The 23,782-nt window shown below is 47.7% G+C and overlaps 1 protein-coding gene across 5 annotated transcripts in view; it reads right to left on the bottom strand.

The window, feature by feature from the left end:
• Positions 1 to 23,782, bottom strand: part of ARHGAP32 (Rho GTPase activating protein 32) — a 187,528-nt gene that overhangs the window by 64,124 nt on the left and 99,622 nt on the right. For all 5 annotated transcript variants that reach the window (XR_007908469.1, XR_007908470.1, XM_051812391.1 and 2 more), the window contains 5 exons: positions 19,549 to 19,686; positions 16,942 to 17,034; positions 15,259 to 15,381; positions 12,530 to 12,607; positions 3,971 to 4,052 (listed from right to left, as the gene is read on the bottom strand). Coding sequence is in view for 3 of the 5 variants with exons in the window: in XM_051812391.1 (XP_051668351.1) it covers positions 3,971 to 4,052; positions 12,530 to 12,607; positions 15,259 to 15,381; positions 16,942 to 17,034; positions 19,549 to 19,686 (514 nt within the window). In the remaining 2 variants the exon portion in view is untranslated. The remainder of the gene's footprint in view (positions 1 to 3,970; positions 4,053 to 12,529; positions 12,608 to 15,258; positions 15,382 to 16,941; positions 17,035 to 19,548; positions 19,687 to 23,782) is intronic.

Here is a 23,782-nt window from a genome sequence, read left to right as displayed (position 1 = left end):
CTGAAGCTTTAAAAATGCTGATTTTTGGGGGGTGGAAGGCGAAAAAATGAAATATTACCTCCTTCTCCCTCATTTCTTCCCTTCAGCTCTGAGAGTCCCAGTGCCAAGTGCAGCTTTATTCTGGGTATCCCCACTGAAATCAGCTGCTCCCCAGCAAGAACTGTGCCCAGAACCTCCCCCAAACGACCCCCCCAAGGCCCCTGCAGGAAGTTTGGTCCCAGCAAGACGCTGCTTGTTAGGACAAGACAGGAAACAAAGTGATGTGTGAGGGGAGGGTGAGATGGGGGTTAAATACTGTTAAACTACGACTATCCAGAATTACGAGAGAGGACAGACTGGGACAGAGAGCTGAGGAGTGCTGCCTGTGCCAAGAGGATGAGTAGGGACAATGTGAACACACAGAGAGAAACACACTTTTCCCAAAAACAGACCAAGCAGAGATGGACAGAAGGGAATGGGAAGAGTCAACACAGCCAGAACCTACAGGCAATGCCCAAACATTCACTTAGAAGGAACAAACAGAGCAGCAATTCCCATTTTTCCTTCTGAGCAGCACAATGAATATTTTAAAGATCATTTCTCACCAAATATCTAAAATTCAAATGCAATCTTTATCTTGGATCTTTAAAGATCTTCCTAAACATGAGCTGATTCCATCTATTGTGGCACTGAAAGTCAGCTAAATTGACAGTATCAGCTAGGACATATTAGCTATGGATCCAGTACAACAATTTAGGCTGAGAAATTATCATTACAGTATTGTATCTGAGTAAAAATAGTGGAAGAATTCAGAAAAAAGGAAAGTGCTCAATAAATGTGGGGTTTGATGAGCCCACAGAACCTTACTGGATCTTTACAGGGGTTTTTACATAAATAGAAAGAATCAGGAAGGCAGTTTGCATCCCAACTGGTAAAAAAGCATTTTCTTACAGGACTGAACATGAACAAAACAAGGGCACAGGCTCAGCCCAATACTGGGGGGCAAATACCACTCAACAGGTACCTTCCAGCACCTCCTGAATCCAAACTTCATTGTTAAATACATTTCATAGTTGACTCAAAGCAAAACAATATTCTTTCTTATTATTTTGACTGTTCAGAATTGAATAATGTTTTCCTGCATGGTCCATTTTCTCTCCCTTGTCTTAGCCCTGGTTGTACCACCACTGGTACAAGCACATCCTTCCACAGGCAGTGAAAACAGTGTTTAAAAGCAGAGTCTGCCCTCAATCCCAACCCTCCTCTCCCATTCCCTGTGTTTCCATTCCCATCTGAACTGCATTAGAGCCCACTGCAATATTTCATGGCTCTATTAAAATGCTGTCCCCACCACTTGTACACATCAAACCCTCTAATTAGAAATAATAATAGAAACCCAGGGCAGGAAGTTCTTTGCTTTCCATCTGCTTTTCATCAGGTTCCTCAGCCCAGCCAGATCCAGGGACAGTCAACCAGCATGTGCTTGGAAATTCCTTAGTGGCAAAGAGCTTCACTCTGCAGACACAGTGTCCTGGATGCTCTGCACATCATATTTGGATTAAAGAAAATAAAGTTGGCTTGTTATAAGTAGGGCTTATCAAGGCCAGATCTAAAACTTCCCATTAATTCAAGATGAAATAACCCTGCTAATGTCAAGTGAGGACAACAGCTCCAAGTGAGACTTTTAGGGAAGTCTCTGATCCTTGGGAAAAGTCAATCTGGTATTTTAAACAGAGGTAAAGAGGGGAAATAACTGATGTGGATATTTAAGTGTATGAGAAACCCCCTGTGTGTTTAAGTCATGGATTAGAACACATGAAATGCATGGAATCTGGGTGAGGGAAGTGCATTATCCCATGAATATTGGATATTATTATGCCATGGATATTGGAATGGCAATGCCGTTCCTGGTGAGGCTCTGGAGGATGCCCTTGGGAAGATCCACTTTCCCATTTGGCAGCAGTGCTCCTGAAGCCACCCAGGGTGCTCCAGCACCTCATTCCTGCCCCATGTCACCTTCCTGGGCTGTGCCGGCACACAACAGCCCAGGAGCTGGAGCTCCTTCCTCCCCTCCATCCTCTCACCCTCCTGGATTTCACAAGCACTTTCCCTCCAGGCAGAGAATTCCTCGAGTCCTCCAGCACCACATCCAACGAGCTTAACCATGGGAACCTCCTCCCTGACTCCTTCTTGCTCCCACCAACTTCTGCAGCATTCCAGGAAGAGTCTCCAGACTCCTCCTCCCCCACCCAAGAGCTGTTAATTCCCAGGAGGAAAAGCTAGAACACACAATGCACCAAAAAGATCCTACCAGGAATCTGTGTGCAGAGCAGGGGCAGGCCAGGATCACAGAAGGAACTGCACCATCACTCCAGCATTCCTCATGTCTGGAAGCTCATTAGTGCTCTCCTGAGGAGCCTTTAATTGCACCCCCAGAGAGCCCCAGGGCAGGGCAGCAGGGCAGTCTCAGACTGGGCAGCATCTCCCAGCTCTGGACTTTGAACAGGACCTGGGCTCTTGGTGACAACTTTACACTAAACATCTCCCAGGCTGAGGGAGGAGATCCACCCCAGGGGTTGTCAGAGCCAAAGGGGATCTGTTCATGTGCAGCTCCATCATCTCCCAGCAGGGCAGAGCAGACACTGCTCCCCAGCACCTCCAGCTAATCCACTGCCTGAGCCAGGTTTAAAAATAAACCCTTGCTCATGGTTGGATCCACTGGCCTGGCCTGGGGTTATTTTACATTTAAAGTTGCCCCTGCCTGCTCTAGGGTTGGGCAGTTGCCCTGCCTAAAGTCGCCCTGCCTGGAGGGCAGATCCTGGATCCAGGGAATGCCCACCTGCTGCAGCCAGGGATCTCTGTGCCACTGACTGCAGCAAATGCACCTGCACATTCCCAGGAATACACAGGCTGGAGGTGCCAGTGGCTGGGAACAGCATTCCCCTGAACTGCCAGCTCTCCAGAGCACACACAGAGCACTCACAGCTCAGGACCTCAACTTTCCACCACTGGACCCAAACTCCCAAGCTTTGATCTGACAAAATGCATTTATTTCCCTTAGAAAAAGTCACACTTCTGAATTGCATCTATTTGTCTTAAAGTATCAAGTCAGCAATCTTCTAAGATAAGGAACACCACTGAAATAGAGAAGAGGAATGAAAAGAACACCAGTTCAACACCAACTCAACTTGCCAGCTGAATAACATTTTAAGAAAGATCTGCAAATTCAAACTGCTTCTCTTGATACAAAAGAGATACAGAAATATCTTTATCTATAGTAATATATAGATTTAGAAATTTCAGAATTAAACAAAAGCTTCATCTCCAGTAATTTCTGCAGAGATCTCAGGCCAGCACAACTAAGTGTGATCCCTTCCAGTGCATACTGGAAGCATGGGAAGGTTGACAGTAAAATCAGATCCAAAATCTCATTCTCTCTTTATTATTCCTTTCCTCAGCAGAGCTTGGGATTAACTTGCCTGTATTTCACACAGAACTGTCCAGAAGGCAGGAAGAAGTAGATGGAGCCACACACCCAGAGCACAGCAATCAGCATTCCAAGTTCTCTTATATCCAACTTTCTCCATCAATCCTCAAACACAAAGAACCTTCCAGTACCAAATTAATTTATTCCATCTCAGTCAGCAAAAACATTCTGTTCCTGTATGTTCTGAACAAAAAACCCCTGATATGCAACACTCTCTGTACACCAGAACTGAAATCCCAATCACGGATTGCTCAAAGTATCTTAAATACTTTACAAGTTTAAAATCTCTCAAGTCAGGCAGGAGAGGGACTTGATGTGAGTTTACACAACAAGGGAAAGACATTTAACAGTGGGAGAGGAATTGTGGGTGACCAACACAGAGGGCACATGGTACGTGTGGAGGGCGATCAGCACACATGATAATGTACAGGAGATATTGGACCCAGAACAGAACACAGACAGCTCCATTTCAGGTCCCTGCAGCCAAAAAGGAGATTTCCATACCTGGTTTGGGCACCGAGTTGGTCACGGACTGAGGAACTTTGTCGTTAATGAGTTCAACACACTCACTGGGGAAAAATCCAACCTGTGGGGAGACACAAGGAGGTAGAACATTGGGTGTATGATCTGAACTGTTCAACCAGCAACTGCTAATTCAATATGTCCCCTGAACTCCCCTGGCCAGATGCCCCATAACATCATCCATCATCAAATGACCAGCATGAGAGAAATAACTTCTCAAATTAGTTATCACAGCTATTTAGTGTTTATCAAAAAAAGCCAGAAGTTCTACAAACCAAATCATTAGTCCTGTAAAATATGATTTTATAAGTTTGGTTTCTGAGCTTGTACACAGGACAGAGATATTCAACTTGCGACAAGTGTCTACACCCCCTTAGATCTCGAGTGGAACTCAGAGACAGAAAGGCTTTAGCTGGGTTTGCTGGAGGTCTCTGACAGAAATTTAATGAGAGAACAAGATGTGTCAGCTCTCAGTATCACCTCAGTTCTCTCTACTCAAACCTCACTGACACCTGACCTTTTTCACTGCCAAAACACAACACTCACAAGCACTTTAACATTTTATCCCCTTAGAAAACTGAAATCAAATATGGACCCATGTATTTGCATGGTGTGGTCCCATTACAGAAAAAAAGGTGCTTTCTTATTTGCTAAGTCAGGAGAAGGCACTCTGCAGACACAAAGCTCTGCTGTGTCCTTGCCTCACTGCCTGACCTGCTCAGTGTGGGTAACAAGGGAAGTGTTCAAATGGAGCACGTTTAAAAACCTGCTAAAGAAGTTCAGTGAGGGTTTAGTGCAATTGAATTCAATTCAGTCCTAGAACTGAGAACAAGTTTAATAAAATATACATGGAGTGAAATGAGTTCTATGTTTGTAGGAATCCAGTGATCTGAGTGGAAATAAAATATTTAGAGGAGAGCAGGATGCAGCAAAGGAATCTCTACCACGAGCCTGGTGTGCTCTTGGATCTGCTTTGGATCATGGACAGTGCAACTCCTGTGTCTCGGTTTCCCCCAGAGAAGGAGAAGGGAGAACAGTGCCACCCATCCATATCCATTACTGGCAACTGGGAAAACAGCTCCAACACCCCCCTGCAAGCTGCTGAACCCTCTGAACTAGCTGTGGATCTGCTCAGTAAGCTGTAACACACAGAATATTCTAGAGTTGTCTTTAGGAAACATCTGAAGATGCTTCAAAAGCCAGGCCCCACCCTGGGGAAAAAAAATCTGCCAAACTTTGAGTGCAGCTTCTCCTGTGACAGGAGGAACCCGAGTGCCCAGGGCACAGCAAGGACACACCGACTCACTGGAAATGTGAATTTGCAGAGTTCCTGCCCTGTCCTTTAACAAACAGCTCATGTCCTACCCTCGAGTACAAGAACTGCTTTTTGGGAAAAAGATATGGAAATCCCAGGGTGGGATTCCTGGGGAGTCCTGTGCAGGGCCAGGAGTTGGACCCAATGATCCTGATGGTCCCTTCCAACTCAGCATATTCCACCTTCTGTGATTTCTCCCTGAATCCCCTCTAAGGCAAAAATGCTGCAGAATGTCTCTAAACCAGAGCAGGGTGAAAGGGTATGGGAAGGATCCTGGTGTTGGAATGGGATGTGCCTGCAGACATTCCTAGGCCACCCCTGGCTCGCTGTATCTGGGGAGCAGTGGCATTATCTCCCTTTCTCTGGTTAAGGATCCAGACTGAGCTGTCACCACAGAGGAGTTTTCCACTTCTCAGCATTTCTAGTTCACAGCATTTTCCTTCTTACTCCCATCCCAGGTGAAAGTCAGACCAGAGCAGAGCTTTGGAAACTTTTACCCTTGGTTTCATATTTCCAGACCTTTTTCCCTGTCACACCCCACCTCCTCCCCCAGGACAGCTCCTGTGTTGTGGCACAGAACTCCAGCACCACCTCCCTCCCCAGACACCTCATCCAAGGCAGGGGCAGGATTTCCTGGCCCGTGTCAGGCACGTGATGGGGCAGCTGGAAGCACCAAGTCACTGCAGGCAGCCACAGTTTGGTCCAAAGCCACAGGAACACGTGGCAAAGAGCCAGTGGATGGACCTGGATGCTGCCAGTCATGTACCCACATCCATGAAATCCACTGGAGGCACAAGGCAGTCAGCACCAGGCCTGGCACACAGTTCCTCCTCTATTTATTCATCTTACACAACTCCCTTTTGTCTCTGAGGAAAAAAAAATTCATCTCCTTCCTACACCAAGTTGATTTTCCCCCATAAACCTCCCAGCAATTCAGTGGCAGTGTCATGTGTGGGGTGTCCTGGTAAACATTCCAGACTGGAACTATTCCAGATTCCCTAAGGGAAGCAACAGTTAATAGTACCAGCAGGTAACTGCTCTTCCCACACCCCCAAATTCAGCAGGGCAGGGTTTTAACCAAGTACAGGACAAACTGTCATCCATGACACTTGGAATGTGCTTGTTGGGAAGACTCTGGGAGCTCAGGAACAGCACCTGGAACAGCAGCACTGGGCCAGCAGATCTCCCTGCCCTCAGCTGTGGCTCCTGGGACTGGCACTGGCCTGGGCATCACATTTCTGCCCAAGTGACTCTCAGAGCCCATCTCACACCCTACACAAGGTGTGGCTGCACCCACTCCCTCAGCTGGGTGTGCCAGCTTTGCCAGGAGATGGTATCCTGGAATTATATGCCATAGTGCTGATTTTTGGGCAGTTTATAGGAAGCAATAGGACAATTAGCACAAGAAAACCAGCATAAACCCCAGCATGGCATCCAGGGGCCCTTCCTCAGGCAGCTCAGGGTCTCTGCTCTGCTGGGAGCTGTTGAGGAACAGGCTGAGTGGGACAGACACAGAAGTGCTGGGATTTAAACAAAATATTCAGGGCTTTAAATCACAGAATCATAAAATGGTTTTGTTAGAAGGGACCTTAAAGTTCCTCCAGAGCCACCCTCTGCCATGGGCAGGGACACCTTCCACTAGCCCAGGTTGCTCCAAGCCCTGTCCAACCTGGCCTTGGACACTTCCAGGGATGGGACAGCCACAGCTTCTCCCTATGCCAGGGCCTCCCCACTCTTACAGGGAAGGATTTCTTCTGAATATCTAAGCTAAATTTCCCCTCTGTCAGTTTGAACCCATCCTCCCTCGTCCTGTCACCACAGTTCCTGGAAAACATTCCCTCTCCAGCTCCCCTGGAGCCACTGAGACACTTGGAAGGTGCTCTGAGTTCTCCACACACCTTTTTCTTCTCTAGGCTGAACATCCCCAACTTCAACCCTGAGAGTGGACATTTCCCATGCAATGTTGGACATTTCCCATGCAAGAGATGCAGGAGACAATTTTTAAATTAGGAAAAATATACACAACCAGGGAAAGTCTCAGCCCACCACAGAAACGATCATCTGGGAGGCTCCACAGCTAAAGGGATGAACTTTCTTTCCATTTCCAATGCTCTGAGAACTTTTATAATTGCCCACAATGTCTGTGCCTGGGATATGTAAAGAAACCTGAAGCACTGGGCCCCCAACCTTCCATTAATCATCTAAGTGTGGATGTGAATCCAACCCCAGATCCCACACTGTAATCAAAACTCACTTCCTTTGACTGTTAACATAATATTCCTCCTGTTTCTGAATGGACTATCCAATACACTGAACAGGAATTCAGAAATGAAAGACCCTGCATGGTTATGTCACTGCTTCTAGATAGCTCAGAACCCAAATCAAACATTATACCTGCTCTCAATGTAGCACTTTTGCCATGTCCACACTAATAATGACAATGGATTTTTAGGGAAAAAGAATTTTCACGTGTTAGTGTTGACAAGTTCCCTGGTGTTTCCTCACTGCTCACAGTCCAATGAATTACATTTTCTGACTTATTTATTCTAACTTTTATCTCAAGATCCCCCAGAGATCATCACCAGGGTCACAACCCACAGCTTGTGCCTCATTCCCACCCAATTAAAAGATGCTTTTCCTCCCATGGAAAGTTTTCCATGATTTTGTATAAATAAATGAGTTTAGTCCAAGAGTTAATCTCAACAGATGTAGCAAGGCACTACTAGAGCTTGAGCCAGGATTAAAGGATTTGGCAACGTCCAAAAATTAATAGCCAGGGGAGTATAAATTTAGATAAATACAAGGTCATCTAAAGGTTAAAAGAACACCTTAACCAGAGAGGGAAGGCACAGGCTGGGGGTGCAAACAGTTCTGCAATTGCTACTACAGATTTATTTTTCACTTTCATGCCAGTGGCTGCTAAAACTGGAAGTAACACGAGGCTTTAAGGGGAAAAGCCAGGAATAATTTTCCAGTATAACAATAATTTAACAGTAATAATTTTCAGCGTATGAGGAGGGAATTTAAGTAAGTGAGAAAGCAGCAGCAATATAAACGGCAAATCAAACATTGTTTGAGACATTTTGGTTGTGGGGTTTTTTTTTTGACAAAAAGTAAAGTGTGGTTTAAATTTCAGTCAGTGTCCCCCTTTTAAATCTGATGAAAGTCAAGCAAAACCTAAGAGGGTTAGGTTTTATCCTTATTTTTTTATTAGCTGTTTGGCCTTCCTGAGAAGAATCTTCACTGCTTTGTTTGCCAAGTGACTTCCCAGAGAGCAGGACAAACTCCCCTCGTTCCCAAAGCATCCCCTGCCAAGGTTCTCCCACTTCAGGGACAGCACTTACAGGAGGAATGGGACTGTTGGTCCTCTCACCCTGAGCCCTTGTTAAAGAGAGATGAACACCTTGGCCAAAAAACTCTTCAAAATTCTTTCTTTCAAAAACAAATAAAATCTGTGTGGGGTGAGAGCTGCCAATGATCCATTCCTGCCCGGTGTGCAACCTGCACTTGGGGAAACTGGTGCTGGAGAGGGACTTGGGACAAGGCCTGGAGTGGCAGGACAAGGGGGAATGGCTTCCCACTGCCAGAGGGAAGGCTTAGATGGGAAGAAGAAACCCTTCCCTGTGAGGGTGGGGAGGCCCTGGCACAGGTTGCCCAGAGAAGCTGTGGCTGCCCCATCCCTGGGAGTGTCCAAGGCCAGGTTGGACAGGGCTTGGGCTGGTGGTAGGGCATCAGAACTAGACAATCTTTAGGTCCCTTCCAAGCCAAGCATTCTGGATTCTGTGGAAGCAGGGCCCTGCAGCCCCACAGCCTCTCCAGCTCCTGTAATCCTGATTAAAAGCAGCCCAGTCCTCCTCCGGTTGCACACACCGGTTTTGTCACCTCACAGGTTGCTGTGGGGCAGCTCTGCCCCTCATGAAACCATTCCCAAAAACCAGAATGACTCAGAACATCCACAAGCAGTTGTGCATCAAACAAGGGCCTGTCCCTAATGATTCAGCTGACATGGAGTCACTGATGAAAAAGACAAAGCAAGAAGCAAAGGCAGAGGAGAACAAAGAAGGCTGGAAGGCTGTTAATGTGGAGGTGGCTGTAATTTAGGGAACAATCTTACAAAGAAAGCAGTGACTCACACTCAGAGCATCTGAAGAGAAAAAAGGCTTGAGGAAAAATGTCTTAAAAATCATTTTGCTTTAACCAGAGAAGATGATACGAAGCCTCATGGGTTGTTTTGCAGAGGATTAAGTGTTGCAGTGCAGTCGTGAGCTCAGGTAGGAGAGAAAGGCACTGTACCATGGAAATCTATGGACAACAGGAATGGTGAGTCATTCCTGAGGGACAGCTGTGCCTGGCAGGAACACACTGACCCCCCCAGGGATCCACTGCAGCTCACACAGGCTGTCACAACTGCCTTCCACTGACCTGCCTCCAGCCCAGCCCCACAGCCCTCCCGTTATCCCAAAGGATGGGGACGGGCAGGACATCCCCTGCCCAGGACTGACTGTCGTCCTGCCTGGGCAGGCACAACCCACAGCTGCTCCAAATGCACAAAACCAGGGGAGTCCTTTCAAGTCAAGATGTGATTTTTCCCCCGTTCAGGGGATTTTTTATCCTCTTCTTGCTCTCCTCCTATCAAGACATGATTGATGATGGAAGCTGTGGTGGGTTTGATAAAACACTGCTCCTTCCCTAGCACAGAGCAAAAACCTGAGAAATAACATGAACAAATTGTCCAAATATTTGGTGTTAGGACTTTGTCCTTTTATCTGCCCTCAGAATCACAATTATCTGGCAAGACAGGCTCTGGTGATTTATTTGATTAATTCAAATGACTGGCTCAACAGATTGCTATCATTTTTACAGTGTTCCTAAACAGGAACAGAACTGTTTGCCTATCATAAAGTACTTACACCAAGTACTATAACAACATTCTTCCCCTCCACACTCTTCATCCAGGGCACTTCAGCACTGCTACATCTCTAGGGCTGGTGTAGCAACACCAGATATGAATTTCCTTTCTCTGAACTCTCTTCTCACTGTTAGCATGGTCAAAGAGCTCCATTAGCTCAGGAAATGTACCTTTTATGGACACTCACATCTTACGGGCCTTAAACATGACAGAGGTTAAAACCCCTCTGTGTCTTTGTACGGGGTCAGAATCTGCATCTCTGGGGAGCTGATGGTGCTTCCTGGCCAGGAGAAGCTGGGAAGTACATTTCAGAGGAATGGCCAAACCCTGGCAGTTCCCAGGGAAGATGCTCCTGTGCAGAGGAGCTCCCTGTGTGTGAAGGGATGGCTTTAATCAGCACTCACTGAGCTGCTCTGCACCAACAGGAGCGGGAACACGACAATGGGCTGTTCCCCACCAGCAACTCCTTCCAATACAACTCCACTGCATTTGGGAAACATCCCGAGAGCCACAAACCCAGAGCTGCATCTGCACAGAGTGTGAGGCTCAGGGTGACCTGATCCCACTGGCACAGACTTCTGCTTGGAATTAAGGACACAAGATTATTACACCCCTAATTTTCTGTTAAACCAGAATATGGTGCTCTATTTCTGCAGCTGTTCAGGTCTGTGGTGTGAGGAGCCTGACTGTGCACGGACACAGAAACCCCTTTCCACAGTCTCATCAATGTGTTTTTGTGCTGGAAAGCACAATGGGATGTGAGCTGGGAGATACAAGGCAGTGACACACTGCAGAAGAGCTGCCTTGCTTTTTGTGTCTTTAATCACCAGTGATACTCTTCAGACCTAGTCCCAGTTTCAGCCAGGCTGACAGCAGGCAGGGAGCTCACACCGAATAATGGAATTATCATCAACCCTGGTAATCCATCAGTGTGTGCAGAGTGTCCACACTCATGCCCAGATCACAAAGTAGCTTTATTTTGCTTTACTGATTCACTTGGAAGTTAAATGTGGCATGGCCTGGTCATTGAAGCAGTACTAAAGCACTTAACTAATATTTGGGAGTTGGAACTGCTGATCTCCAAGGGCCCTTCCAACCCAAGCCATTCTATGATTCTATTTAATAGTACAGCAAATAAAGCTTTAAGGCTTCTAAAATTAGAACAAAAGTCCAGCAAAGCCATAACACAGTTCAAAACCAGAAGTTTGTTCAAGCAATATCAATGTATTAACTCCAGAGACAAATCTAATTTCAGAGCAGGTATCACATGTCCATGCTCTTCTGATTGTACAAATGAGATGTTATCTGAACTCCCACATCTGATCCAAAGCCAACAAAAGCTCTGGTTGGGTAGGCAGCAATGTGATCATTTAACTGCCACTGCATCCAGCTGGGATTTGTAGTGTTTGGAGATCCAACTGCTCCCTGACAGCCGGGCCACAGGCTGGACCTGGCACAGAAAGGTCTGCCAGGGAAAAACTGAGGAACCTTGAGAAGACTTTCCATGCCAAAATACACAAGTGTCTGGTCAATTCTGACCCTCTCCAGAGCAACTCATAATTCCACCCCCTCACAGACAGCAGCTGCTGGATGAAAATCCCTCTGCCTGAAAGGAGCTGAAACACGAGACACGGCAGGAGTCACACCCCCCAACCTGCAGCACCTTTGGGCTTTGCTTTGTTAACAGAGACTTTTTTATCTTTTACATTTCCCAATGAGAAAATCTAAGTTAGGGAATAAAACTCTTTAGAAGGACAGAGCCATTTGGACACAGAAGTTTTGGTACCTAATTCCCAGGTATGTTTAGGACCTTTTGAAAATTCAGTGTAAATCTCTCTGCTGGAAGTTTTACAGAGCCCAGCAATCTTTAAACCACCCAGCAAACACAGGCATGAGAGCACAGCTTGGATGGGTGGCTTGTCCAAGGCAGTGGCACTGTTTTGTCAACTGGAGTTCTCTGAATCCTCGATGTTCTGCCTGAGCTGGTTTTAGCTCCTGGAAGGAACAGGGTGATGTGAACAACAGTGTCAGCTGCCTTGGAGGGGGACAGCAGAGCTTCCACAAACATCAGGCCAGCTGTCCATCACAGGGCCATGGCCAGCCCTCCTTCCCATGGCAGGCAGGGAGCAAACTTCCCATGGAGTCCCTGGGTGTCTCCAGCCCAAGCCCAGGGAGAAAGGAAGTGCCCTGACACCAACACAGGACACCCTGCTCATCCCCACAGTCAGTCCTGTGCAGCACAGCAGCTCCAGGAACAAACAGCTGAATTTCCCGCCTTTATTTAAGTTTTATCATCATCTCTGGTGTTTGTGCCTACCTGAAATCCATGTTTTCCTCTCCACCACGAGGTCAGCTCCTTCGGTGGCATATCAATGACAGACACGATGTCTCCCACCTGCACAAGATTGACAACATCAATCACAGCCTGCCATGAGCACAATCCCAAAAACTACAGTCTCCAGCACGGCAATAAACTGTAAACTCCACATCTGCCTTTGCAAAGCCAAACTGTGAGGGGGAAGAGTTACTGGATTCCCCAGCTGTTCCTAAGGAAAGGGGCCTTAAGAGCAGCAGGATCTCTGCCCAGGGGTACAGGAGTGTTCTGATTAAACTGTAGGGATGGTGTCAAACACTTTGGAAAATACTCTCACGTAGCTGAACTAATTTTTACTCCATGCCCTACCCATGTATGTGTGGGCACTGACATGTGTCTTTCTGTTTCCTCTCACAGCAAAAAGTCAAGAGTTGCCTTTGTAGCTCCCAAACTGCCCCAGATGTGCTGGTCTGGACTGGGAGGGGAGCAGAGGAGAAGTGGTGTCACAGCAACAGGATGGAAATGGCCAAGGAGACCAAAGAGGTTTTCTGCAGCTTTGCTCACTCCCATAAAAATGTAATCCCACAATGGTTCCAAAGGCAATCAGTGTCATCAATACTGCACTGAGCTTGGTTTGAGTGGGGCTCTATTACAGATAATGACAAAGGGCAGAACGTAAATAAGTCCTGCAGGCAGGGAGAGCAAAACTTGGGACCAGTAATGCCCAACTTTCACCAGATGTTTGACACTGATGGGTCTCTGTGTGTTTTACAGAAAAGACAACACATCCTCAGTTTTCAGCCAGGGATAACAGACACAGGGAAGTGATTTCCTCAAGGGAATGGTGGACCAAGAGCAAAGCAAGTCTCCACTGAGGAAGCTGCTGTCACCACACGAGCAGAGACACTGGGTGTGTTCCTCAGTCCTGGGTAGCAAAATCCCACTCAGCTACTTGTGCAACTGCCCACTCAAAATTAAGAATATCCTAAATATGAAAGGGGTGATTTGGGTTAGGGAACAGGACACAACACTGTAAAACAGCTGCTCCTGTTCCATGTCTGTCCTGCCAAGGTTTCTCTCTGCACACACTTGGGAAGCCACATGTGCCTCAGTTTCCCTGCTCACACACTATTCCTCGTAACCTGGGCTGCATTCCAGCTGCATTCCAGTCTGCTGGCACAGAGCAGGATTTACAGCAGGGAGTGCCAGCTCAGTGCCCTCATCAGCACTGAGCCCCTGGCAAACAGCCTGGCTCCTGTGCTCCACGGCTCCTGTGCTCCATGGCTCCTGTGCTCCACAGATCCTGTGCTCCATGGCTCCTGTGCTCCACAGATCCTGTGCTCCGTGGATCCTGTGCTCCATGGCTCCTGTGCTCCACAGATCCTGTGTTCCATGGATCCTGTGCTCCACAGATCCTGTGCTCCACAGATCCTGTGCTCCACAGATCCTGTGTTCCATGGATCCTGTGCTCCATGGCTCCTGTGCTCCACAGATCCTGTGTTCCATGGATCCTGTGCTCCATGGCTCCTGTGCTCCATGGCTCCTGTGCTCCACAGATCCTGTGTTCCATGGATCCTGTGCTCCATGGCTCCTGTGCTCCGTGGCTCCTGTGCTCCGTGGATCCTGTGTTCCATGGATCCTGTGCTCCATGGCTCCTGTGCTCCGTGGCTCCTGTGCTCCACAGATCCTGTGCTCCACAGATCCTGTGCTCCGTGGATCCTGTGCTCCGTGGCTCCTGTGCTCCACAGATCCTGTGCTCCACAGATCCTGTGCTCCGTGGATCCTGTGCTCCGTGGACCCTCACTGGGGGTGCTGTGCCCACCCGTCTCTCTGACCCGTGCAGTTCTTTGCTCAGCACTAGTAACTGCCTCCATTTGGAACATGAACAAAACCCTGGTAGCACCAGACTATCACTATTATTCTTCCTTCCTGTGCTGCACATGAGAATGTGCTCACAAAACTCCTCTGGGCTCTGTTTTCCTTTACACTGTTTGCAGAGCACTGTGCACACTCCAGTGACAGGACCATTGCTCAGAGCAGTCACAGTGTGAACTGCTGCTGTTTGGGTCAAACAGGCAAGTGCCTGAGAGACAAAAACTTCCACAGTCTGACCCTCCAGATCTTGGATGGGGTTTGGAGCAACCTGGTCTATTGGAAAGTGTCCCTGCCCATGGCAGGGGCTTGGAAGTAAATGATCTTTAAGGTCCCTTCCAACCCAAACCATCCTGGGATTCAATGATTCATGTGGGATTTTCACACCAGTTGTAGATCATCACCCGCCCTTTAAGTGCCAAATCCTTTGCCAGTCTGGTTCTTTACTTTTCATGGCAGCAGACACTCTTAAAAACAGAGGTTGTATAACCTGGGCAGTGAGTAATTAAACTTGTGTCCACACACACACATGGACAGTGACCCTGAAGAGACACAACACAACACATGGACTCTGCAGGGGCTGCTCCTGCTCAGGGACCAGCCCAGGGGACTTGGCAGGAGCTGTTTAACCAGAAGATACTAATGCCAAGTAAAGCTATATTTTAGAGATGACTGAACATCTGCCTGTCTCCAACTCACTGCAGATCGAATATTTAACTCAATCTTCTAAGCTTCACCTCACAAAACATTCTGAAAGCGTCTGGATATATTCATGATGGGCACAAAAACACAGACACATACACACAAACAGATTACATTCATCTCTGTCTGACAACAAGGAATAAAAGTGCTTTATTTACCTCAAAGGACAGTTCATCTGCTGCTTGAGCAATATATCTCTTAATAACATGGGCAGCAGCAATAGCAGGAACGTTAATGGACGATTCCTCGTGGACTAGCAGGTGGTTCCCCTTGTTATCAATCTGCAAGAGAGAGAGACTGTGAGGCAGCTGAGGACAAGGGAGGAGGGGTTTTATTGGCGCTCAGACACAGCAGAGGCTTCAAGCTGATGCAGAGAGACAGCCCAGCTCGGGGCCCCAGCAGAGAGCTGGGAGTGAGGGCACAGCACAGCCAGCACAGCTCTCAGGGGCTGCACAAGGTCGTGTGGCTCCAGCCACTGAGCAGAAAAACACTGCATTGTGCAGCTCTGTGCACAAGCAGGAACACCCAGTGAGGGTTTGCACCTCCCTTTAGCACCAAATCAGGTTGTTTTTCCTCAAGTACTTAAAACAGTGCTACGGAAATTCTCTATGAAGTGGAATTAATGCTCAAGAAGAGGCTCTGAGGGAGGAAATGCTGTCAAACCAAAAACTAGTGTTGCTTTCAATTTTCTCCCCTCCTTTTATTTCTCTTTTTAAAGAAAACACGGCCCTCCCCCTCTTCGCTGCAGGAATGCAAATTCCCAGATTTTTGTGCTTGTGTCAAATTCTGTAGGATTCTCAGTCAGTTCTGCGATAATTCTGTGTTCTGTACTCCACAGGCAACAGCTTTGCTGTGATCTCCAGGTCCACTGTGTTGCTGTAGATCCCCCAGTTTCACTTCTCTCTATAACTTCCTTCCTTTGCTCAGCAGCTTTCCAAGACTTTCTCCTCCCAAAGGATCTCAGGGTGAGGAGGACGATATCAATGGGGGAAAACTGCAGGAAAACACACTTAATCCTTATCCCAACCATTTAAAAATTAACGGCAACAGTCTAACTATAGCTGCTGCTATTCCTGGTGTGCAGGAATGGGAAGCCACACGTCTGTCCCCAGGCTGAGCAGGGACAGCTGGACCCTGCCCTGATCCCAGTGTTCCTCCCTTCCCATGAGGGCTATTGTTCCCGTGGTATTAGCCCAGAAAGCTGCAGCTGCAGCTCCCCCCATGCAAACAGTGTCCCTGCGGGCACAAGGGGGGCTCTGTCAGCGCTGGCACCCACTGGGGCACAGAGCACCCACTGGGGCACAGAGCACCCACAGGGGCACAGAGCACCCACTGGGGCACAGAGCACCCACTGGGGCTGCAGCTCCCACAAGGAGAAATCATTAAAAAAGAAAGAGGGCAGGCAAACAGCACAACAGAGACAGCTCAAAGCTCGAGAAATGTGTCACACTTGCAGTAGTGCCTTGCCAAAAAGGAGGTAAGAATGTGAGGCACTGGGAGATTGAGCCCGGCACTGGGAGTTCCCAGCAGCCCATTGCCCCAGTCTGTGCCTCACTGGAGCTGCCACCTCAGTAGTTGTGATTAGCAGCACAACAATACGGTTTGGGGTGACAAAATCCAAGCAGGAGGGGGAAAAAAACTCCTATATTCTTAATATTGGACCTGATTCTGTGTGTTCTCCACCTTCTATGGCCACCTACATGTCACACACCTGGTAACGGGGGAATAAAGCTTTTAGGATGGAATTTCAGTGGCACCAATAGGTCTGGGAGGATTACTGGTCTGGAAGAGAGCAGGTTTGTGGTCAGGAAAGGAAGAACAACCTGAGCTTTGTACTGTACCTCCATCCACGTGAGGGCAGGCCCACAGTTGATCTTGTTGCCTGCGATGGCTGAGAGCCGGGCCAGGTAAGCCATGAGCATCTGGGTGACCAGCTGGGACAGGGACAAACACACACACAGTACTTCTGTTAGTACAGCACAGTTTGGACAGGCTTCTTCACACTTGGAGAGACCATAAATTAGCCACTGCCATAGGCAAGAGTCATAGAAATAAATCCCCTTGTGCAAGGAAATGTATTTCTGCCATGTGAAGCCACACACGGGGCTGTAACGATCACACCAAAAAGCTGGAAAGCAGCAGCTCACTGTGAAGGTAATAATGTTATTTTCGTAAGATATTTAGATTTTCATGATTTCCCTTGTCAAGATACCTCAAATCTAAAGCCTTTTTCTCCTCAGGGATTTCACACCCATGTTATGGCCACCAAACACACCTGAGAACCACTTGGTGAAACAAAACCCTGGCTGCCCCTTCCACTCTCCTGCAAACCCTCAAGAATGTGGCAACTCAGACTGACCCCCTGAGCAAAGAGTAATATTTCAAACAGTAGAGGAGGGGTTTAAAAATACACTTAGCAATGTCCCCTCTGTAACAGTAAACTTGTTTTTATTAAAGAGAAACTCGTGAGGTCTCTCCAAAGGCTCACAGTGACAGTGTTATAAAGCACTATTGTAGCCCAGAGTCTGTAGGACTGTTTAAAACATTGTTCTCCTCAAACATGTGCTCAAATGTGGCCAGTTCAAAATGAAAAATACATGATGAGACACTCCACAGCTGCAGAGTTACAGTTCACAGAGCAACAGAGCTGTTCAACATCTTTACAGCTCCTGTGCTTACACACAGAATGCAGATTTTTGGGCTCATGCTCTAAACCATATTAAATCAGTTGTACGAATAAAGATATAAGAGACAGGAATGCCTAAAACACAATTAAAAATAAACCCAGGGATTCATTATCCTGGATGGGGCTGCTTCTGCTGAGTTTAAGAAACTAGAAACTTTAAATTTTTTTTCAGACAGAGGCTGTGTGAAGCCAAAGCAATAAGAAATGTGTCTCTCTGCTGAGCAATGGGGCTGCAGGATCAGGTCCCTGTATCCAATGGCAAACACCCCAAGGAATCCCAGGGGGTACTGATTTCAGCCCCTGTGCGTGGCTCCAAAGCAATCCCTGCTCAGCACTGAAGGAACACAGATCCTGATTTATAGTTCCTGGACAGATGATTCTTTGAGTGCTTGGATTGAATTTCCCTCATTTCCCTTTCCCTGCACTGCCTCCCCCTCCATGTGCTCTGAAGTGATGCAGCCAAGATGCACCTGCTACTTTCCAGAAGATTATTTTGGACATGAACACACCTTTCCATGAGCAACAGGCGAGAAGCCGAAGGAATTCCAGCTCATCATATTCCAGGGGAAGACAGTAAGTCAAGAAATGAAAACTCCCTCTTATCCATGCAGGAAAAACAGCTTTTAAAGTCCATTTAAATAATGCACTAATGCAAATGCTCTTAGAAAGCAGCTTTAGGAATATTCAGTTGAAAATGCAAGTCTAGCACTCCAAGTGGGATTGCTCCTGCAGTGCTGCAGCATGGGACAGCAGGATTTCCTAGGAATGCTGACAAAGTTTCCAAAGACACATTTGGGATCTAAGGCACCAACAGGTGTTTTCTTGACACTCTGAACAACCATTCAGACTTAGCAGCTTAACCAATTCGTATGAACTTGCAGGATATTTCCCTTCAGGTCACTGAAATCAGGGATAAAAATCACTGACCTTATTCCCAGGAGTCAGTTTTCAAATCTAACCCGGGCTGCATTAAAAGGACTCTGCACTCATAGTTGGCTACTACATGGAATCATGGAATTGCCAAGGCTGGAAAAGACCTCTAAGATCTTCAAGTCCAACCATCAGCCAGCACCACCAGCACAGTCCAGGATGAGGAGATTCTTTTTTACTCTACCTTTAACCTCTGCCAGATAAACTGAGATAAATCACAGGATCCCTATAATCCTAACCCTAAAATCCCATATATTTCCCAAATATCCTGGTGCAGCTTGATGCCATTAGTTGAAAATATCTCCAACCCCTGGCTGGAGGTGACTGTGGATGACTGTAGGTGACCACAGGGGACTGTGGATGACTGTAGGTGACCACAGGGGACTGTAGGTGGCTGTGGGTGACTGGAGGTGACTGTGGGTGTCTGTGGGTGACTGTGGGTGACTGGAGGTGGCTGGAGGTGCTGTGGGTGACTGGAGGTGACTATAGGGGACTGTAGCTGTCTGTAGGTGACTGTGGGTGACTATAGGGGACTGGAGGTGGCTGGAAGTGACTGTGGGTGACTGTAGGTGACTGTGGGTGACTGTGGGTGACTGGAGGTGGCTGGAGGTGACTGTAGGTGATTGTGGGTGACTGTAGGTGATTGTGGGTGACTGTGAGTGATTGGAGGTGGCTGGAGGTGACTGTGGGTGACTGTAGGTGACCACAGTGGACTGTAGGTGGCTGGAGGTGACCATAGGGGACTGTGGGTGACTGGAGGTGACTGTGAGTGACTGTAGGTGACTGGAGGTGTCCTGCCAGTGCTGCAGATGTTTCCAGAGGTGTGATTTACCTCGGGGCTGTCCCTCAGGGCATCGGAGCGGGGCAGCTCTGCCAGCTGGGAGAAGCGCCGGTCGTAGATGCACAGGTGGAGGTGTTTGTCCAGCACCCTGAAATCCTCATAACTCCTCTTCACAATCCAGCTCCTCCCCTGCACAGACACAAGAGAGTCACACTTTTACAAACCCATCACCAGTTTGGGTTAGAAAAGGAAAACTTGTGCAGAAGCAGCACTTTCCTCTCAAAACATCTGAAAGCCATGGAAGTGCCTGAGTAGTGTTTTCATGTTTGAATTTGCAGGCAGCCATCCATGCTCAAAACACGGGAGAGTTCCTGTTTGAACTGTTTAACCATGGCCTGGAGGTGGCCAGGCATCGATTTCCTGGTCTGGTTTTGTTTAATGGAAGTGTTTCAGGGGTAGGAGAGCCAGGGAGGAGAGGGAGAGGGAGAGGGAGAGGGAGAGGGAGAGGGAGAGGGAGAGGGAGAGGGAGAGGGAGAGGGAGAGGGAGAGGGAGAGGGAGAGGGAGGGGGAGGGGGAGGGGGAGAGGGAGAGGAAGAGGGAGAGGGAGGGGAGGGGGAGGGGGAGGGGGAGGGGGAGGGGGAGGGGGAAAGGGAGGGGGAGGAGAGATTTCAGTTGGAAGTGACCTCTAATGATCATCTAGTCCTGACCACTGAAGGACTTATCAAAGGTTAAATGACATTTTCAAGGGCATTCTCCAAATGGTTCTTAAACACTGACAGACATGATGAGATGGATCCAGGTAACATCCACCTGTCCCACAAGGATTTTGTGGTATTTTCCTACCCAAGGTGTCTTTGCAGGAATGTAAATGACAAAGGGCTTGGATAAACAGCGTGACATGAGATTCTGCACAGATAGAAGGATATAAACCCAGGGATCTGAAGGCAGGATTGGAGCTTGCAAAATTTCTGTCAGGTGCCCCAGGCAAGTCTTCAGCTGAATTAAAAACCAATCCATGATGAACAACACTAGCTGCAGATTTACTCCTGAGTGCATATCATGTCCCCAATTAAAACACAGCCAAGATCCAGACGGCTCCAGGGGACAGGGAAGGGCCATGGCAGCGTGGAATAATCTGCTTTGGGAAGCTTTTAATATCTATGGATGACTTTTAAAAGCTTCACAGCCTGTTGTGTTCAGTAAAAAATGTTGTAATAATGCAGGAGTTTACAGGTTAAAGCACTTTATGAACAGTCATTAATCACAGAATCCCAGAATGGTTTGGGTTGGAAGGGACCTTAAATCTCATCCCTTTCCACCCCCTGCCACAGGCAGGGACACTTTCCACTAGACCAAGTTGCTCCAGGTTACATAGACACTCAAGGGCGGGCCAAGGATTCAAAGGGACACAGGGATGCCTGGCAAGCAGAGCAGAAAGCAGGGAATGTGTACGGTGAGAGAGGACACAAGCTGTAGGTTGTGACCCCAGTCATGGCTGGCAGGGCTGTGCCAGGTGCCCTCTTCCCTGGGACACAAAAGGCATGGCCTACTCTGAATTCCCAGTCGGAATTCTGCTATATTCATTTCTTTATCAGCAAAGTTCTAAGCCTCACTTTAATATTAACACCCAAAGCCTGCAAGGCAACTGTAGATGTGAACCCTTCAACCCAGCTCTGTTTCACCCAGGTCACTGCAGACAACTCCAAACTGTCACTGTGCCCACAAACTCTGCTCTCAGCTCCCAAGAAATCACCCTTATTCCACAGTCCTACAAAGAGGCACCTACACAGGACAGAAAAGCTTTGGAATTTCCACGTTCTGCCATCTCACCTTTTGTCTAAAGGAGAAAAACAAAACCAGGACTGCAAAGTCTAATTATGCCCAGGGAGCTGTCAGCCTTTCCCATTCCTCCATCTTCTGCAATTAAGAGGTTCTTGTTCTCTCACTGAGCTGCCAGCGTGACCTTCAGCTGAGCCAGGTTTAGTCACCAACATAAGGAACAACAGCCTGAGAAATCCCTGTGACCCTGGATCTGCTCCTGGCACTGAACTGGGCATTCCAGCACCATCTCGTACACACCCTACAAATAACAAACCATCTGTCAAATGAGCCCAAACCCCCAAACCTGGCATTAATTCCATATTTTCAATGCTGGCCTGTAGATTTGCAGTCTCTCCATCATGAATGAAGACAGTAAGAGTTAAATGTGCAAGAGAGGAACAGCTGGGCCAGTGGTGTGACAGGATCCTGCACGGACAGCGTTCCCCCGGCTCCGGATGAACCCTATCCCAGGCACGAGGCAACAACAGCGAGGAAAAGGTGATGGATGAGAGGGACAACTTACCCCACAGCAGCAAGGGTGTCTCTGGCCCCACCAGCTCCCCGGGATGTTCCTCCTGTGCTGCACAGCTCGTGGAGAGGGGCACAGGAGGAAGGTAACCTGGACCCACCGCTCGGCACCTCCAAACTGCAGCTCGGCAGCTGCTAAGCAACAGCACAGTTATCCCTGAGCTATCCCTGAGCTATCCCTGAGCTATCCCTGAGCAATCCCTGAGCTATCCCTGAGGGAGCAGTGAGGCTCCAGGAGATGGGTGCTGTGGATGCCTAGAGGCCAAACCACGTCCCCATTCCCAGGTCAGTCACCCAACGCCCGTGGGTGTCAGGCTCTCGTGCTGAAGGATTGCAGGATTCTCCATAGAATCACAGAATATCCTGAGTTGGAAGGACCCACAGGGATCATTAGTCCAATTCCTGGCCCTGCACAGACACCCCAACAATCCCATCCTGCCCCTCAGAGTGTTGTCCAAACCCTCCTGGAGCTCTGGCAGCCTTGGGGCTGTGCCCACTGCCCTGGGGAGCCTGGGCAGTGCCAACCACCCTCTGGGGGAAGAACCTTTTGCTGAGATCCAACCTAAACCTCCCCTGACACAGCTGTACTGTTCCCTTCTTTCCCTCAGAAGAGCTCAGCACCTGCCCCTCCACTTTTTGGAGCAGAGCTGCCCATTCCTCACTCCCATTCCCAGTGACCATGCCCAGGATGTGCCAGCACAGAACAGACCTTCACACTTCCACCCAGCATGAAGTTCCTCCAACACTCTAAGGGTGAATATTTCCAATATCCCATAATTTTAAGCCTGCCATAACTAAATTTAAAAAGCACCCATGCTTTAGGTTGTATTAAGTGAAGTTTTTGCAGATTTGGCACCTGAGTTACAAATTTTGAAGCCTTATTTACAAGGGGTGCAATTAACTGTCCAGGAAGGAATCACTGCAGCAATCCAGGAAGGAACTGGACAACATTTAGAGCTTCTCCTCAGACCTCCAGCACAAATCCCAAGCAGCAAAATCTAAGTTCTCCCAGCCAGACACACAGAGAGGCACAGCCAGAACAGCAGGAACAAGAGCCCCATTCCACATCCAGAACACTACAAAGGCTTCCCTACACCAGTGTAAAAACTGTACATCTTGCTCTCATTTCCTGCAAATTCTAAAGTGCCAGGAGGGCTTGGCAAAAGGATTATTTTTTAATTTAGAGACTTAATAAAATATTAGAAACAATAAGTGCCCATTAAGTTGGTCTCGTGTTGCCAGCTCTGGTTTATAGCAAAGCTCAACATTCCTGGTGCTCCGGGCACTTCACATCCATAGGGCAGAAATGCCTTCTGCACGTTTCTCATGATTTCCATAAACTGTCGCTCAAATAAATTTTTGATCAGCCTCTAATTTTCCAATTCAATAATTACTGTTCATTTCTTTAACTATTAATGGTCCTGATTTAGAGAAGTTTAAACCCCTCATTCCAGTGGGACATAAGAAAGAGGGGAAGGTAAGCACAAGGTGAAGTGATTTCCCAAATTCAGACCTTCAATTACAAACTTGGGTGTGACAAATTTCATTAAAATACAAAAATCAAATACCAAATGAAGATTTTAATAATACCATAAAATAGTTTCACGATCTTTAAAAGGAAAAATTGACCACTGACAAAAAAAACAAATCTCTTTTGAACAAAATCAAAGATATTTTGGAATTTCAATTCACACACATGTTCACAATGAAAAGCATCATGTGAAATCTGGAATTTCTCACAAAATGGAAAATCTAGGTTCATTCCCGCTCTTGTTCCAGCTGCTCTGCTCTCCCCTACTCTGCTGGGCAGGACTGAATGTGTGAGGAAAGCCTGGCGAGATCTCAGCCCACTGCACAGAGCTCCCGGTATTTTTCTGATTATCAAAGCAAGAAGAAATGTCACGCTCAAAAAAACGTTCCGAGATTCCTGAGCTGA

This window comes from Manacus candei, unplaced genomic scaffold (genome assembly GCF_025592945.1).
Source record: "Manacus candei isolate 608988 ecotype Guabito, Panama unplaced genomic scaffold, ASM2559294v1 h1tg000086l, whole genome shotgun sequence".
Lineage (NCBI taxonomy): Eukaryota > Metazoa > Chordata > Aves > Passeriformes > Pipridae > Manacus > Manacus candei.
The sequence above is the reverse complement of the archived record's forward strand: the minus strand, read 5'-3'. Positions and strand labels throughout refer to the sequence as shown.